General features: G+C 39.6%; 1 protein-coding gene across 7 annotated transcripts in view; it reads left to right on the top strand.

Annotated features, from left to right (window-relative positions):
• The window catches only part of kcnt1b (potassium sodium-activated channel subfamily T member 1b), a 69,742-nt gene extending 54,287 nt beyond the window's left edge, over positions 1-15,455 (top strand). For 5 of the 7 annotated variants that reach the window (XM_028577267.1, XM_028577265.1, XM_028577268.1 and 2 more), the window contains 13 exons: positions 1,551-1,656; positions 1,834-2,006; positions 3,104-3,175; positions 3,527-3,661; positions 4,022-4,133; positions 4,645-4,746; positions 5,066-5,149; positions 5,245-5,373; positions 6,089-6,109; positions 6,423-6,720; positions 8,972-9,034; positions 12,928-13,012; positions 13,954-15,455. In XM_028577267.1, coding sequence (XP_028433068.1) covers positions 1,551-1,656; positions 1,834-2,006; positions 3,104-3,175; positions 3,527-3,661; positions 4,022-4,133; positions 4,645-4,746; positions 5,066-5,149; positions 5,245-5,373; positions 6,089-6,109; positions 6,423-6,720; positions 8,972-9,034; positions 12,928-13,012; positions 13,954-14,074 — 1,501 coding nt within the window. In that variant the 3' untranslated portion in view covers positions 14,075-15,455. The remainder of the gene's footprint in view (positions 1-1,550; positions 1,657-1,833; positions 2,007-3,103; positions 3,176-3,526; positions 3,662-4,021; positions 4,134-4,644; positions 4,747-5,065; positions 5,150-5,244; positions 5,374-6,088; positions 6,110-6,422; positions 6,721-8,971; positions 9,035-12,927; positions 13,013-13,953) is intronic. The other 2 variants (XM_028577272.1, XM_028577269.1) reach the window with 1 other exon arrangement.
• The last annotated feature ends 3,180 nt before the right edge of the window (positions 15,456-18,635 follow it).

Genomic DNA, 18,635 nt, shown 5'->3' with positions numbered 1-18,635 from the left:
CACTTGACAAATCATGGGACACAGGACCAAATTGACAAACAAAATAAGTCACGATTAAAACTAAACTGACTACAAGAACATTGCAATTGTTGATGTAGTTGGTGTTGAGCAGGAATGAGTCCTTCAGGCTAAGAGAACTTAGTAATTTAAAACTGCAGCAGAATCTTAAAATGAACAGCAAGGATGAAATTCAAAAACATTGTAATTAATGGTGATATTTATTATAATGAAATAATGATAGAATTGATGAAGAAGGATTCAGTGATATTCCCTTTATACCATCATGTATCAGTACATTTTTTAATTATTTTCCCTCGTTAAAGTCCACACTATTACTGTGTGTTTAACAGTGTTTTTAACTGTGGAGAAGAAGGAAACTCTTTTCATAGATGAAGAGCAGCATTACTTGTAAATATCTTATACTAAGCTAGTTTTTGCAGAATATATCCGTCAAGGTTTTCATAGGGATGGCTGAAGTGAAACTGACGTTCCGAAGCTTTGTCGAGATCCCGAAGCGCAGATGTTTCGAAACACTGATTCAAAGCGTGATTCAAAACACCCATGTCACGTGACTACGGCTAAATGAAACATCGGAGTGTTTCACAAGTGTTTCAACAGGTGGCATGAATCAGCGTTTGATTGACAGGGTCGGGAACACACAATCGCACATCAGTATAAAAGTGAAGTCAACGCATCTTGACCTCGTGGGTTTTTGTGAGAGGAGTTTGATTTTGAGATAGCGGATTTTTGGTGATATAGTGACATTCATAGTGCGAGTTGTTTAGTTATATTTAGGCTTACATTTAAATTTACACATTGACTGATATGCTAGAGACAGACAGAGTATACATAGTGACACATTAACATATTGATAGGTAGATACATATATAGATACACAGATAGATAGATATATAGATATAGATAGAGATATATAGATATGGATAGATAATTAGGATTGAAATATAATAAACTGTTGGGACATTCATATTTTTGAATAAAAATCTATAAAGAATTGAGACATTGTGGCTTGATTTCTTTTATTAATATTATTTTGTCATGACCAAAATAACATTATGCACAGTGAGGAGCCTACAGGTTACAAGCTTCACATATTAGAAAAATACAATAATAAAAAATGGCTCATTGTCAAGGTTGTTTTAGATCAACACCTGCAAGTGGCCACTAGGTGTCATCGTTGAGACGGGTGTCGGATTGTTTCGAAGCCTCGACACAATATGGCACATTTGCTTCAACGGTTTCATTGTTTCACGAAGCCTCAATCTGCCCACCACTACTTTAGCCTCGTGAGACCGTCCTGATCTCGCGAGCTCCAGTTTTCCACTCGTAGATCAGTCTGGCATCTTGAGGCAGAGAAAATTTGGAGCCGTTAGCCAAACGACCGGGCCAATCAGCGTTGGTTTTGAGGTGGTTAGCCTTGATCTGCCCACCACTAGGTTTTCACTCCAGTTCTTTAACACTACGTAATGATAATGTTGTTAAAGTTTGATAGGAGTTTTTCCTCAGAGGCATTTCTTGTTTTTTTCCGTCAGTTTTGTGAAGGGCTACCCTCCCAACTCGCCCTACATCGGCAGCTCTCCAACTCTGTGCCACCTCCTGCCACAGAAAGCTTCATTCTGCTGCCTTCGTCTCGACAAGGTGAATTCACACGCAGAAAAAAAACATTTAAAAAAACAAACATGCATTTTCCTTTTTATCACCATCTTTTTTATATAAAAAAAACCCTGTTATGTTATGTTATGTGACGTATCTCGTTAGAGCACAGCACAACTAAAACCTGACTGACTTTCTGTTGAATTGTCTGTCTCCATCCAGGGCTGCACACATAGCAGCTTCGAGGATGCCAAGGCATACGGCTTCAAGAATAAGCTGATTATTGTGTCTGCGGAGACGGCCGGAAACGGTCTCTACAACTTCATCGTCCCTCTGCGCGCTTACTATCGGCCCAGGAAGGAGCTCAACCCCATAGTGCTGCTGCTGGACAACATGTAAGACTTTTAACTGCCCTGTTTGTTTGTTTGTTTGTTTGTTCCTACTCCTACAGGGATCTAAACTCCCTGACATTTTCACAATAACATCAAAAACTCAAGAGTAATGTGTTTTATGTAACGGGCCTCTAACACATGTACTACCTATATCTATGATCATGTACACAATAAAGATGAGATCACATGTTGATAGATATTAGACCGATAAACACAACTGTACATTGATGTTGATAAAGGTTTATTGATAGGAGAACTTTGTTTGCAATTGCCTTGTTTATTAGTACTTCAGTGATTTCAGAGTTCGACATTGATAAAAAATCATCTGCTACTTTAATATGAGCACATGACAGAATTGCCCGCAGTATAGTAGAGTTGGTCATTATGGCTTGAAGTATATGGGGTTACCTCAGGATATAGAATTTTTTTTTTACATTATTAATAAAAAGCCGTTCTGCATGATGTAAAGAAATGGCTCTATGTGTGCCTATTTGTGTGTTAGCATATATTTGCATTTGTTTGTGGACGCATGAGATTTTGAAAGAGGAAAAAAAAATGTGCCAGTGCTTTGTATGCTTGCAATTTAAAAGAACAAAACATCTTTCAGTAGAGCAAAGCTGGAACTATGGGTTAGCTTGCTTCAAAATAAAAGAAATAGCTTTTTGCATTATTCATAAACAACATCTCTCTGCATAAGAAAGCCTATTTGTGTGTTTGGGTATGTATAGAAATGTGTGTGTATTGCAGTGTTCCATGCCGCTCAAACTCCCTGTGAGTTTCATTAACTTCAGCCAAATCTCTACAGTCACTGAAGCTGATAAACTACACAGACAGAGAGCCAGGAAAGCTCTGGCTAAGTGACAGCCTCGTGGGTTTCCATAGCAACCAGTGAAATCCTCCCATTGAATTTAAGAATTAAACATATATTTGTTGGCTAGTAAACCATCAATTAATACAGTTGAAAACGGCATCTGCCCCCACCCTGATCAACATGCAACTTTCAGGAAATTACAGCAACACTGTCCTATTCTGTCACTGGGGTTTTACAGAGATAATTAGTGTGAGAGGCTCTTATTTGTGATGTTTCCTGTTTTCCGCAGGCCAGACAACCACTTTTTGGAGGCCATTTGCTGCTTTCCAATGGTTTACTACATGAAAGGCACGATCGATAGGTATGTGTTTTGGATTATTAAAACCTGCTCACTGTTTTTTTTTTTTAATAGAGCTACCAGCAGTACAACACAACACAACTTGCATGCATGCATCATGAATAAAATGCAACATAATCCTTAGTGGGCTAAGGCCATCACAACATCTAGTTTCAGGCTCTGACTAAAGGAAGGATTCACAACAAAAATAAAGAGCAGCTATTGCTGATGTGCTACTTAGTCGATTTCTTTTTAGACATTACAGACATTGCAGACATTACAGATAGATGTTATTCCATTGTTATATTATCCAAGGGGAGACATTTCCTGACATGTCACGCGGTAATAAACACTGTTGTTTTGTGAATGGACCAGCTTGGACAACCTGCTACAGTGTGGCATAATCTACGCTGACAACTTAGTGGTAGTGGACAAGGAGAGCACCATGAGTGCTGAGGAGGACTACATGGCAGACGCTAAGACCATCGTCAACGTCCAGACAATGTTCAGGTAACACATTTCACTCGGTAGAAACATACAGGAAACAGTTGGTACCGTCAGTGGCTGTTTATGTTTGAGGTTCCTAGTTCTGGATCAAATGTGCACCAGACCACTCCACTTGATTAACTTCCTTATCTATTCTCAGTAAGAAAGTAAAGTAAATGTTGTTGTTGTTTTTTTCGGAGTTTGCCAGAATAGTGAATGAGTTCATCTCCGAGACAAACTACAGTTGCCAAAAGTTCTCTTTTATTTATTTAACAACCAAAATTAAAAGCATGCATCACTGCCACACAGGGTCTTCCCCTCAGCACAAAGCATTTCATCTCTCCACTAACATCCCCTCTTTCTTTCATGCCCCCCCTCGCTCAGGTTGTTCCCCAGTCTCAGCATCATCACTGAGCTCACACACCCGTCCAACATGAGGTTCATGCAGTTCAGAGCCAAGGACTGCTACTCACTCGCTCTCTCCAAACTGGAGAAGGTGAGCTGTTGAGAAGGGAGAGCCATGTTATGGCTACCTGGCATTGTCTTTGAAATTTCTTTTTTCTTTTCTGTGACAAGTGTGTTTTCGAAAGACCTGTCAGAGCTGGATAATGTATAATAATCTGTAGCAGTTTAATGGTTTTTTTTTTTCTCTCACTCACATGTTTTTTTCATGTTTATTTGATGAGCTAATAACCAGACTTTTTACCAAAGTTCATGAGTTTTAGTAGTATCTTGACTCTCGATCATGGTTGCTTCTTTTTGCCTTCCTGAATCTTTCATGTGTTCCTGCCTACAGTGATAGCTTTCATCTTCACAGTGTTTTAAAATCGTGTCTCTCCACTAAAGATTTCAGAGCTCAAAACAGGCCTTTTTCATTTTCACATACTGTAAGTCTTCCTGGAGATAGCGCAAAAGAGCAATAGTCCAGCAAACCGACAGGAAAAGGTGAGATTGTATCATCTGGTTGCTCTGTTCCTAAAATATTTTCTTTGTGTTTCTGTCTTCAGATAGAGCGTGATAAGGGCTCCAACTTGGCCTTTATGTTCCGGCTGCCGTTTGCTGCAGGCAGAGTGTTCAGCATCAGCATGTTGGATACACTGCTTTACCAGGTGGGATAACAAACGGTCTGACTTGGCTTGCACATGGGGTTAATTATGAAATATGTCTAAATAAATATTGAATTATATTTCATGCATACAAATTGTACTTGGGAAATCCAGAGTAATTTCTCGCCTGCAATGAACACAGATGTATGTAATGAAACAGTGTGGGAGCATCTGATTGTTTTTTAAATTATTAAATAGGCTTGAGTTGCCCAATATGTTAGGAAGCATATAAAGATAATTGTCTAACCCTAATTGCTGCAGAAGTTGTTCATGGCTGGGCTTGTTTACTACAGTTCAACCCAGTCATTCTCTGTTTTTGCAGTCGTTCGTTAAGGACTATATGATCGCTATAGCGAGGCTTCTCCTCGGTCTAGACACCACGCCTGGCTCTGGGTACCTGTGTGCTGTAAGTAGGACTGTTCATAGTGCTAATAAGCACTTGTAAGTTTGAGTGAATGAGTTTGTGCTTGTATCTACTTGATTCTCTTTCTCCGTCCTCAGATGAAGATCACGGAGGAGGACCTGTGGATCAGGACTTACGGCAGACTCTTCCAGAAGCTTTGTTCCTCCAGCGCCGAGATCCCCATAGGGATCTACCGCACCGAGTCGCACATGTTCTCAACCTCAGAGGCAAGTTCAGTTTGATCAGATAACTAACATCTGAGACCTCGGTTTGGCTTTGGCTTTTGGTTTGGCTTTAGCCGAGACACTACTGCCGCTTTAACTTCCTTCTATTATTCATTCCCTCATTTTGTGTTTTCTTCATTCCTTCTTCTTTTTCACCTTCTGTCTTTTTAAAAATGTCACGATGTCCTTCCTTGCGTTGCATTTTTTCTGCTTTCATTTCTCTCCTCCTAAAATATCTTTCCCTCATGGTCACTTTTCATTTTCCTCCTATTTTGCTCTCTTTTCCAAATTGAAATTTTTGTCAATTCTTCCTTGCTATATTTGTTTTTTTAACGGCTTTTTTTCTTTTCACCAAGCATAAGGAAATTAACATTTTCTCACAGTTTTTGATGCATTGCCAACAAAAAGTTCCCAGTTACTTTTAACTAGTTTAATAACCAGTGTGTGATTATTAGAATAGAAATCTGCCTCTAAATAATATTTGGCAGGTTACGTAGGTGGCTAGTATAAGACATAAACTCACCAGCCATAAACCAGAAATGTACCATTGCTGGCTAATGTTAATTTCCCACCATTTTAATAGTGAATATTAAAATAGTAAATACTCCATATTTACTATTTAATGAGCTGACTTTTGATGATTTTGTTCGCTTTGGATGCCCCTGTCTCTCATTGCATCTATTTTTGTTTGGATGTCTGTTTGTCCGTCTCGTTTCAGTGCAAGGGCAGTAACGCACAGGTAAGATCCAAACGGGCTTGTTTTTAGTTTGGATATTCACCTTCTGTTTAAAGCATGCAAAGATGAAAAATACCTGACTGGCATTTTCCTGGCTTTATCAAATATGTAAAGCTGATAACCTCACATCTTTATAATGCAATCACCTGGAAATGGCACCTACAAAAGCATAAAAGATGGAAGTTTGCTTTTAGTGACATGCAGGCAGATATTTCTTAAAAAAAAAAAAAAAAACACAAATGACAAAACAGTCAAGCCTACACAAACCCATTCACCCATAGTATCCAGCGTTAACACTGTCACGATGCTTTCCCAGTCTCAGGTGTCCATCAACACACAGCAGGGCGAGGAGCATCGCGAGCACAGAGAGTCCTGGAAGGAGAAGACCGCCCACAGAAACTCCTCGGCGAGCGACCAATCGGAGCACCCTCTGCTGAGGAAGAAGAGCATGCAGTGGGCCCGGCGGCTGAGCAGGAAGAGCACCAAACCGTCCAGCAGGGCAGAGCGTATCTCGCAGCAGAGACTCAACCTGTACCGACGCTCCGAGCGACAGGAGCTGTCGGAGCTGGTCAAGAATCGCATGAAGCATCTGGGCCTGCCCACCGTGGGATACGGTGAGTGGAACAGCTGATGGCGTGAGATTTAGAAAAGTGATGGGCAGTCTTATCTTTATGTAAAAGTTGATGACTTAAGGTAATTCAATGCAATAGTTAACTATATTACCGGTACTTGTTTTATAGCAAGACTAAATACAGTAAAAGTGGTTATTAACTATAAATGAATTCAATTATTTTCATTTTGTTTATAATTATTTAATCATTAGCTCATAATCATGAAAATGATAATGTTTCTTGCAGATTGGAGTTTCAGTTCTTTAAACATTTCTTTAAGGCTGCAGCAGCACGAGGCAGAAATAATGTAATTGTTGAGTGAAACCTCAGTGGGTAGAGCGTAAGAATCTCAGCGCTTTAAGGTGAGAAAACGTAAGAGAAACTGAAATGAAAATGATGAAAAAGAAAAAAAATGGTGGTGTCCCTTTTTTATACATTCATGATCATAGTTATGGAAGGTTTAGCAGGCTAGCTACCAATGTTACATGTGAAGCTGTGGGCTTGTATGGCTGGTTTGAACTACAGTCTAGGGTCAATTAGCTAATCTACATTACAGTATTTTTCTCTTTTAGCAGCAAGAGCAAGTAAACCGCATAAGCCATGTAGAGCTGAAACAGTTTGTTGATTAATCGATTTATGATAATCAATTAATCATTTAAAGGTGGAGTCTGCGATTCTGGATAAAGATCATGGTCATATGTTCATATTTGAACTCAACACCCAAACAAATGCACCCCTCCCATCGCCGCTCTTACAGAACGTTAGCATGTGCCAGATTTAGTGTCCCTCTCGCTCCCACTGCCTTTATACATCCATGTGCTTTCTCCTGTCCCGGGAACAAGCACAAACGGAACAGTGTTGTGTGGCTCGTCTGAGCCACTTTGTTTCCCATTTGCAGTGTATTGGATTAGAATTGCAGACTCACCTTTTTTTTTTTTATATATATATATATATATATATATATATATATATATATATATATATATATATATATATATATATATATATATATATATATATATATATATATATATATATATATATATATATATATATATATATAATTAGCTGGCTCCAGCTTCACTTGTTTCTATGATTATTAAATTGAATCTCTTTGTGTTTTGGACCGTTGGTCAGACAAAAGATATTTAGATATGTCAATTTTCTGACATGTTATAGACAATACGATTTATCAATAATAATCATTTAGTTCGGGTTTTATCCTTTTATAATTTTACATTGTTTAGATTAGTAGCCATGTTAGCTCTACTTAGGTTGCATTCACTGACTCAAAAAGGACCAAAACTAGTCATAGCAAAGCATGAGCTCCAATCAGACCTGCTTCTCTGAGCAAGGACAGACTCAAATCTACTTTCTACTCAATAGAAAAAGCTGAGTTTAGGTGATTATTTTGCCTCACCCACTCTCAACCAATAACATTATTTCATCCATGAAAGCAGCCGTGTTTGGAAAAACTCCAATCTGTATTCCAGTCATTTTATCTCATTTGATCTCATCTTACCATGTGCTGTGCGTCTTGATAGTACAGATCAACAACATCGCAGTACATCATCATTAACCTTCAGAAAACATCATTTTCTCAAGTCAGTATCGCACTCATCAAACTCTTGCCCCACGTGCCATCACACATACACACCACTTCAGTCATGGTCATACCACTATGTAGATGTGAACACGTCACGCATGGAGATGCAGCAGCACCAAACCTTGTCTCAATTGCATTGGATCACAGACTGCAATTGCCTGCACTCTTATCTGCTCACTTCTGTACTTTACTTACTTCTTTAGTTTTTCTCTCCTCCCAGCTTCACGCTTCGAAACAAAAGCAGAATCATGCTCCAGATGTGTTGCACTTTACATCAACTACATCACTAACTAAACATTATGTAACGTGTCAATTAAATACGTTTCAGGAAGAACCGTAAAAGCTCAAGATCATCTTATGAACCATGAATGTCAGTGAGGATTACTGCAACAGGATCACAACATGTGGCAAATGAACAATTTGGAAGTGATTCTGTGCACACACCAATGCATGGCTTCTTTGCATCGCTCTCACTTTTTTTTTTTTTTTTTTTTTTTTTTTAAAGTTCTTTTTGAAACTTCAAATGCATTCGCTGCCTGCCTGATTTATTTCTTTTTCTTGTTTCCCCCCTCCTCTGTTCCTCTCCTCCTCCTCCCCTCTCTCTCTCTCTGACTCTGACTCTTCTGTCTTCCCTCCTTTGGCTTGTAGAGGATGTTTCTAATCTCACTGCGAGCGATGTCATGAATCGAGTAAATCTAGGATATTTGCAAGGTAATTCTGTGTGCTGTTTATAACTCATTTACGACAATGTGAATGGTTACGTTCCATCTTGAGGAGAAAGGAATTTGTCCTTTCACCAGCATCCTTTGAAGATTAGTGCACTGCATTTATCCACAGAACTAGATATATCCATTTTTAGATGTTTTTTTTTTTCTTCCCCATTTAGTTTGATCTTTTTTTGGTTGATTATAGTATTTGCAGTTAAATATAAATGACCAAATTAGGATATTGAGGTTAACAGTGAATACCATTGCTTAGAGTTGCAGGACATTTCAGAGCACCCGTATACAGAGGGGACCAGGCCTTCAGGTTAGCTGGTTGATCGCAGTACCGCAACTCTACTGCATGAGTGTGTTTGCGTGTGTATGTTCTGCTAGAATGAGTGGTAGATCAGCAGCCAATCTCTCACTATCTCGCTCTACTATCTCTCTCTCTCTACCTGGTCTTTTCTGTTCTGTGTTTCCGTGAGGTGACGTTCCAAATGGCTAGAGTACAGCAGGGCATCAGAGTATGGCTTAAAGAGTGGAGCGGAACGCATTATGTCTGTGGATGGAAGGTTAGATGTAAAATCTAAATGTATAGCTTAGATGTATAAAGAATAATGTGGGTATCGGAGGTGTCCTGATGCAGAAAATAAAGAACTTGGTAGACAACATGGCATCATGACTTTGCGTAAACGTACACGCCACTTTCCTAAAGCCAAATGGCGTGTTATCTGTATGCATTTTGAGCTATCCACGTGTATGTCTATGCTGTATACAGCGGATGTAAACATACATACCGTACTATTGTGAGAACAACGTCACACGCGTGTAAAAAAAAAAAAAAAAAAAAAAAAAAGGTTGGGTTTACATTGGGAAAGGCTTTAGTAACACAAAAACACGACAGTGACCAATGTCACACGCTTAGGAATACAATAAATGGTTGGGTTTAGGAAAGAAACATTGGGGAAGGCTTAAAAAAATGTGTTTTACCCATCCACCACCCCAACCAACCTACCTCTGCGGACTTACGTCCTTTCATACTGCTCGCTACGGCGAAAATTCACACGTAATGTAGGTCAACGACAGCCGAACGGCGTTGATAAACACGCTAAAAAGCGATTATGCGTCTTGATAACACACCAAAATGGCATACAAATTGCGGTGTCATACATACGCCACTTTATGAGATCAGTCAGCGGTAGAGGAAAATGCGTTCTTCACCACCATTTTGCCTCTTATTTCCATATATCAGGACACCTCTAGGTGTATTTTCGCACTTATACCATGGCCATGTAACCACAGGCAAAAAGAGATTGTGATGGATTGTCATTCATTTCTTAAAGTTTGTTTTCAGTTAATGTAATGCATGATTAGCACTGCTGCTTTAGTTCAGTTTAAGTAGAGCTTGTGCACTGATTTATAGTGGTGGTTGATTAGTTGCCATGGCTCCGTACTCCAGCACATTGAACCTAAAGAAGAACCTATATCAGCTGAACATTTTGTTTTTGCTGACCTCCAGTGGTTAAACTTCTAAAGTGCACTCTGGATTTCCAAAGAACAATTTGTGTGCGTGAAATAAACCCGGTGGTTTAACTTCTAAAGTGCACAATTGAAGTGAGTTAGCAAGCGGCCAGGAAAGTAAACAGTTAGCGGAAAAGCTGATAAATGGCTGAAACCTCCAGCTTCTGCCGCCCCAAGTGGTAGCCGTACGATCGCAATCTTGACCAAACTTACTGACAAAGAGACCAACCTAAACACTAATAAATTCCAGAATATATCTTGTTAGTATTTATTTCATTACTAGTGTTGATTAACACCCACCATAATAAATATAATATTAATTTCTTGCATTAAATACTCATTGAAATCTAGACCATTTTTATTTCTTACTTGTTTGAGGGGCTTTTTGCCTTCAGTCTGGTCTTTAGTAAGGGCTGTTGGTTGGTCGGTGTGGTTAGGATCTATAGTCTGCTGCTATGTCCTGAAATTAAGCAAGACTGTTCATGAACAAACAGCCTCAAACACCAGCAACTCAAAGTCACAGTTTCATCGTCCTGGACTACAGAGCCACAACTATAAAAAAAGAAAATATAAAAAAAACACCACTGACTTAATACTTTCTGACTGCACTGTATATGTAAGGTTTCTTTGTTTTAACTGCCCACTAATCAGAAAAGAATATTTTCTGTGACCATGGTATAATCTATAGTTAATACACCGAGTAGTCTACAATAACAATGTGTGAATTAGAGTGGGAAACAAATTGGTACAGTCCTTAACATCACTCCCATAAATCATGCAAGCATATTTTCCCTCCACTTGCTGATCATGTTTAGTGTTCTAGAAAACAATGTAACTTACAAATGAGAGGTTGACCTCTTCCACTCTCACACTCCCAATGTGTTCTGCTTCACTCGGTTTGGTTCGAGTCGCTCTGCGTTTGGTTTCAGTCTTGACGGATGCTGGAGCATGTCTCTCTCTGTGTCTGTGGGGGTGTCACTCTGGGCGGGACGGGCGGGTGGGGGTGGGATTGGGGAGGGGGGTCGTGGGGGCTGAGTGTTGTCCGTTGGCATGGCAACCTGCCGCCTTGGTCCAGTGTGGAATGCGCAGAAGAAAAATACAGAAAAAAAAAAAAAGGAATGCGATGGAGATCGACTTGTGGCGTAGCCGCGGACGCTGTCTGCATGTTGGCTCTGTTCTGAAGCTGCGCATGGGGTGCTGTTTCAGTCAGCAGGCAGCATGGGCCTCCCCCTGTTCCACAAAGTGCCCTGTCAGTAACGGTTAGCCCTTCTCTCTCTTCCACCCCGCCTGGCTTTATAAAGGGCCACAAGCAGGTGGGTTGTCATGGAGACACATGTGCCCTCCTTTTCCTTTCTCCGTCCATCACGTAACGCAAGTAGGAGCCGCCGCCAGAGAGCACACAGCACACATACATAAATAACACACATACTGTACACACACACACACACACACACACACACACACACACACACACACACACACACACACACACACACACACACACAGAGTAATATGACTCATCAGGTGAATGAATGTTAAGTCAGTTTCCTCTTATTGATTCTTCATAAAATATAAGATCTCCGTAGTGTAAAACACTTTCCATGGCTAGCTTAACTATAATGTGAAATCAATAAAAGAATGTTGTTGCAACTGTAAATGTTCACTGTTTATGTAGCCTAATGCAGATTTACAGGTAACTGTTTATAGAAAGCCAAAATATTAAAACATAAAAAAAACTTCATTACATATACTACTTAAAATAAATAAAAAAGATTTAATATTTAGTTAAATAAAAATTCATAGCTAAATTAATACAATTGATAATTATATGAATTCAATATGATTTAAACCCAAAATAAATAGTTAAAAATAAATCCATTTGCTGTATTGGTTGTTGTATAGGCCGATGTGTTATAAGAAACTGGGGTACTAGGTTTGAGGTAATTCAGTGTTTTAAACCCCTAGATGTCAATATCGGCCTCAAAATTCCAGTATCCGTCTGGCTATAGTCAAAATATTAAGTGAATGAAATGCAAAACCAATTTGTAAATGTAGCCGTTTGTTTCCCGTCAAAACTGTATTATTAAAAAAAAAAATCTGTTGTTATAGTATGCCATTTAATTGTTAAATTGTAATTGTTAACAGTTGTAACAGTCATCTCTTAGATTAACAACCAGACTAGGAAAAGAGCATCTCCCATACTTTCTCTGATACGGTACGTGGGCTACTTTGCCTTCGTCCTCACTAGAAGCTTGAAAACAAGAGTCTCATATTTCAGTGGTCAGAGGGCTCATTTCCTGGCTGATGTACTGTATAATGAAGGAGGACGAGGGAGGGCACCAGAGTGCCTCTGAAGGTCTCTTCTGTCTCATTTTCCAGACGAGATGAACGACCACCAGAACACACTGTCCTACGTCCTAATCAATCCGCCTCCTGACACCATGCTGGAGCTCAACGACATTGTGTAAGAACCCCACTTTCTCTTTTTTTTTCCCCCCCTTAAGTCCAGCAGATTTATCTTTGGTAACAACATTATTTCATTTCAAATGGAATGAGGAGTTATTGAATGCAACTAACACCGGCCGTCTCACAGAGCATCATTGTATCATTTAAATAAATACAACTGCAATTATACTGTAACTAATACGCTGTACTTCCTCTAAGTAGCAATAACTTGGCATGTAAAGTCGTAAAGATCCCGCGTTAAAAACATGCATGACTAATTATACTATTTTGGCCACTTAGTATGCGATAGATGCATGCCGACCAGTAGACCGCACAGGTGTTTTGCTGCGTGTCATACTGTATGTAGTCTCGCATTGCCAGACCTTCCTCCACAGGGCTGCGGGGGAGGGTCTTGCTAGTCCACACGGCATTCCGGGATGGGAGAAAAACGTGCTCTGGTTTATTGGCATTTCTTTAAACCAATCACAATCGTCATGGGCGGCGCTAAGATCCGGACGGAGCCCCGATGCTGCTGCAAAATAGCCTCGGGAAGGAACTTGTTTTGGTGGAACGTGTACGTTCAAAAGTTGTTTTAGTCGTGCAACCACAGATTGACAGTCTATACGTGCAACAGGAAACTCCCAATTGGACAGATAGTCTAGCTAGCTGTCTGGATTTACCCTGCAGAGATCTGAGGACCAGATATAGTCCTCATAAATCCACCAGAGTTTAGAACGCCAACACAAAGAAAGCGGAAGGTAACTGACATCCGGCAGAATTTCCGACGGCTCCAGAGCAATCCCGGAAGTGGAACGTTGTGGATATAGTCTATACTGCGTGCCACCAGTGAGCTACCGTTTAAGTTGCGACTGCCTATAATTTTCCAGTAAATGGTGCTGCCCAGACTTTAATCCATACTTACTGCTTCATGCTGGCAGACAATGTTAACTGTCTTTACAGGTACATTATCCGGTCAGACCCGCTGGCACACATGCCAGAGGACTCCCAGGTGGGGCAGGCCCGCAGCACCAGGAACCAGCAGGACTTTGGCACAGAGACAAGAGACGAGACTCACCTCTAAAAAAAATCAATAAAAGAAAACATCGGTCCTCGACACCCTGACACCTTAATCTGTAAGCCCCGCCCGGGCCGACAAAGCATGTTTGTCACACCCAGATGGAGGCTTGTCTCTGGCCAAGAACAGCAGTCCATAGTACATGTGCGTTACGTGTCTCTCAGCCTCGGATCCGAAATAATCAACCTTTTAAAAGATGACCCTGAGAGACCTGCTGTTTCCCCAGTGAGCTGCTACCGGAGGATGCATGAAGAGTGCCTCGCTATCGACCATGACTCCCCTCGCACACCTCCTGTACTAACACAGTCCACCGTCGCAACCAAGCACAGGAAACGGCTAACTCCTTCCAACCAAAGGACTCGGAGATTTTAATGGATGTTGTGAGAGGTCTTTGAACAGTCGAAAGCTTTTTGTGCACATACCGTACCATCATTTCACTTGGGGGGGCGTGCCACATCTCAGGCCGACTTCCTCTACGCCTGTTTCTGCCTAAACTCACAAAGAGTTGAATCTCGTGGCAACTGCACCCTCCACCACATCTTTTTCTAACAATTTAAGCATTTACCATGAAATTACAGTACATGTGCACTCTATTTATTACATATGTCTGTTTTCATTGTTGTTATCAGACAGGATTTTCATTTGCTTTATGAGCACAAACTTTTTTTACAAAAAAAACTGTCATCTGTGAATATATACACACTGTAGTGGCTCTTTAATCAGCCATATTAGAATTGTCAGCATTTCTCTCTTTGTTGTGTTGGACACTGATTTCCGTTGTGGTTATTGTTTAAGAATGAATATTGTTATTTTATTTCACTATTGTAAGTGTCCCAAATCATCAGTGTGCTATACAGTATGTGCCATTCTTTTGTTTATTCTACTGCTTTGTAAATATCTTGAAAATGATTTGTACATGATGTGCCATTTTGCATCCGTTTTGTGATATCAGTGTTAGTGTTTTATTTTTTATTTTTGAGCCTGGCCGATTTATTGGCTGGGACGATATTATCAGCTGATCTGAGCTTGTCAAAGATATGGGCAGGCTCATGTCATGGTGGCTATTTTAACGTATTTTGAGTTTGCCCACAACACTCTACTTCATTTATGTATGTTTAGTCTTATTTTTCTTAGCGAAATTTAAGCATATTCATGTATTTGTTTTTTTTATTTATAGTTTTTTTGATGCATTTATTTATTCAAATGTAAAATGTCTCACTCACTACATATCTTGGTAACAATGTTTTCATAACCAGATTTAAAGGAATAGTTTGAAGTGTGGGTATAACCCTATTTGTTATTTTGCAGTTAGTTGAGAAGCTTGACACCACTCTTATGCTGTATGATTATTTTATTTTAATTGTATACTTTTTTATTGATCCCTAGGGGGAAAGCGGGGGAAACGGGTAGCAGCACCTCTAAAGCTTGCTACTGTAATAAACATGTTATCTCGTTTTAATTGGTAAAAAACAAACATGTTGACAACAATTTGTTTTTTTACACGCATTTGTGCAGATTAAAACGAGCTATTAAGTGTTAGTGAGTTTAAAGTGCTGGTGATTTTGGGGCAAACCAGGCCAGCTGTTTCCCACTGGTTCTAAAGCCCCCGACACACCAACCAGACGGCCGACCCTCGGCAGAAAAGGCAGTTGGACCAATCAGTCTCCCCGAGTTGGTCAAATAAAGTGCCTCGGAACGCACCAAAGCGACGAGACGTAATACGTCTCCATAACAGCAGGCGGCGCTAATCTGTATTGTCGCCCCAAAAATGAAAACCAGCAGCTGATTGGACAAACGCGTCACGTGGGTCTGGTTCCTCTGGAAATTCAAAGCCAGGCTGTCATGGCGGCTTGTTCAGAATACGATCTCATATTGTACTAAAATATTTCACCGAAAAGCAGATTTTGAGAGACTCTTAGTCACGCTCATCCCGCTCCTCGTTTGCAGGTTAGCACTCTACCAATCAGATTGGTCATTTGAGTCAGACTGCCGGCAGTGCCCGCCTTCCGATTCAACATGTCAAATTGGCCAAAATGAAGACCGATGGCTCCTCGGACGGACGACAGCACGGAACACACCGAACAGACTCGAGTCACTGACCTCGCCAGACTGTCCGACGGACGATTATCGGGTTAGTGTGTCAGGGGCTTAATGTTTATGCTAAGCTAACAGTCTCCTGGCTGTGGCTTTATAATTCACTGACATTCTCATCTAACTCAAGCAAATAAGCGTATATCCAAATTGTCAAGTGTGTGTGTGTTTAAGGTATTCATCATTTTTATCAGAAATACTTCAAATGACATTGTCCGATATAATCATTATCAAATGGCTTTAACTTTAATATCGGCCTCACGAATCCAGTATCAGCCAGGCTCCAGTGTTTTTATGAATTTAATTTTTAAAATATGTATTTATAATGTAATCCTCCAGTTTCATAACTCTTTCACAAGTTGCAGTTCAACTGGTAGCAGAATGTTTTGCACAGTCAGTCAAGTCCATTTCTATCCTGTAATCGGTTTCTGAATCTCTTCGGAACGTACTTGAGCTGAAAACAAAGTGCTCTCCTCTCCAATCAGTGTGCAGTATTTAATCCTTGTTTATCACTTCTCAGCTCTATGTTGTTCACTGTAAATAGTAACTTTATATATTTAACATTTGCCGTTTGGTTTCGGTCTCGTCTGTGTGGTGAAAGAGGACTTGAACTATTTTTTGCACTAAGCTCTGCAGGGGTGTGTAGAGCATAACAGCATGACCCTTTAATCTGAATGTGTACAACACGGTGGACAGTATTCAACCATTGCTGGGAAGCAAAGACAAGTCAAACGTGCAGTAACGTGTCATGCGTTTTGTTGTTTTGATTTACATTGCAGATGTTTGAAAAGTGTATTTTTATGAATGTCATTCTTATTTATCTGTAAAGAAATATGAAGCGATAGTAATGATGATGAAGTATTCTGATCTGCCATTTTTTTTTTTTTTTTTTTTTTTTAAAGGAATCAGCATAAGCTTTTTTTGTGTTTAACAGTATGTATTTTGCAAAGAGTCCCATTGAAATGTACTGTTGATCTTTGCTCAGAAGTGTCAGCTTACAGGGCAGGAGAGCCGAGGAGTGAAAGCGTGAGTGACTACGGTGGAAGATACGATCGGTGTGCTGATCCATTCATTTAACGTCTTCCTTGGTCCTCACGCCTGCCAAATGTTAACACTCCGCAGAGTTCACTTCAGATCTCCTACTCGTCACACTTACAACTACCACAAGGGGCACGCAAACCCTAAACAGCATGTTTTGATATACAAGCTTGCCAAGAATGATACATTTTGTACATTTAGTGATGTCCCATGGCTAGAGAAACATAACAGGTCAGCTGCTTGCAAGTTGGAGCCATTATTTGATACTGTGTATTTATATGAATGGAACATGCATGTTGTGTCCAGGTGTTATCATATTATGTTTACCTCCACGTTATGTTTTTAAGTCATTGTCAAAAGGGGTTGATCCATTTTGTACTATTTCTTATGAGAAGCGAGTGTACTTCTCGACGTATGAAATATGAACAAATAAATGCTGCATGCAGCCAGATACAATGAACGAAAAGACCTTTTTATTTGATCTTGGATCGTCAAATGACAACTTGTATAGAAGTATGAATACAGGGACAATCACATGTAGACAAATGTATAATTTCCTTTGATTAGAGTGCTGTTATTACAGTAGTATAAGTATTGACTTTATTTTGCAGTTACAGTGTCATTACATTTGAAATGCAGGAATAGTTTGACATTTTAGGAAATACACTTATTTGCTTTTCTTTGCTGCAAGTTAGATGAGAAGATCAATACCACTCTCATATCTATACAGTAAATATGACAAGACAGTTAGCTTAGCATAAAGACTAGCCTGGCTCTGTCTGAAGGTAACACAATCTGCATACCAGCAGCTCTAAAGCTTTCCAATTAATTTGTTTTTTATATATATATATATATATATATATATATATATATATATATATATATATATATATCTTTTGTTTAATCTTAACAGAAAACATGTCAAAGAAGAGTTTATCTAACTGCAGCAGCAATATACAAAACACAGCTTCAAAAACTAACCGCATTAAAAGGTGCAGTCGGTAAGCTTTATAAAACTTTGTCATATTTGCTTAAACTGACCCTATGTTCCAGTAGAACTACATAAAGAAGGTCATTTAAAAAACAATGTGGCTCCTCCACACCGCCTACTAAAATTTCATTTTAGACATTCATTATACATTTATTTACTATTCATTTATTACACAACCTTTGTGAACCTTAGACTTTGGTAAACTCATTTCAAGCAACAAAACAATTCATCAGACAACACATGAGTAAGGGTGTACATGTTTTTTCAAGAGATTTGAGGAATTTCAAAAAGCGAACTCAACTTTTCAGCCTTAGGACACATTTGGGCCTCACTATTCAGAAACCTACCTGAGTTTGCTCTGAACATTTTGACATGAAACACATGGGGTATCAGGTTATATGCAAATACCCTAAAAAGGTGACTCTAAGAAGATTTGTAAAACTCGAG

The sequence above is a fragment of the Perca flavescens genome, chromosome 5 (assembly GCF_004354835.1).
Source record: "Perca flavescens isolate YP-PL-M2 chromosome 5, PFLA_1.0, whole genome shotgun sequence".
Lineage (NCBI taxonomy): Eukaryota > Metazoa > Chordata > Actinopteri > Perciformes > Percidae > Perca > Perca flavescens.
The sequence above is the reverse complement of the archived record's forward strand: the minus strand, read 5'-3'. Positions and strand labels throughout refer to the sequence as shown.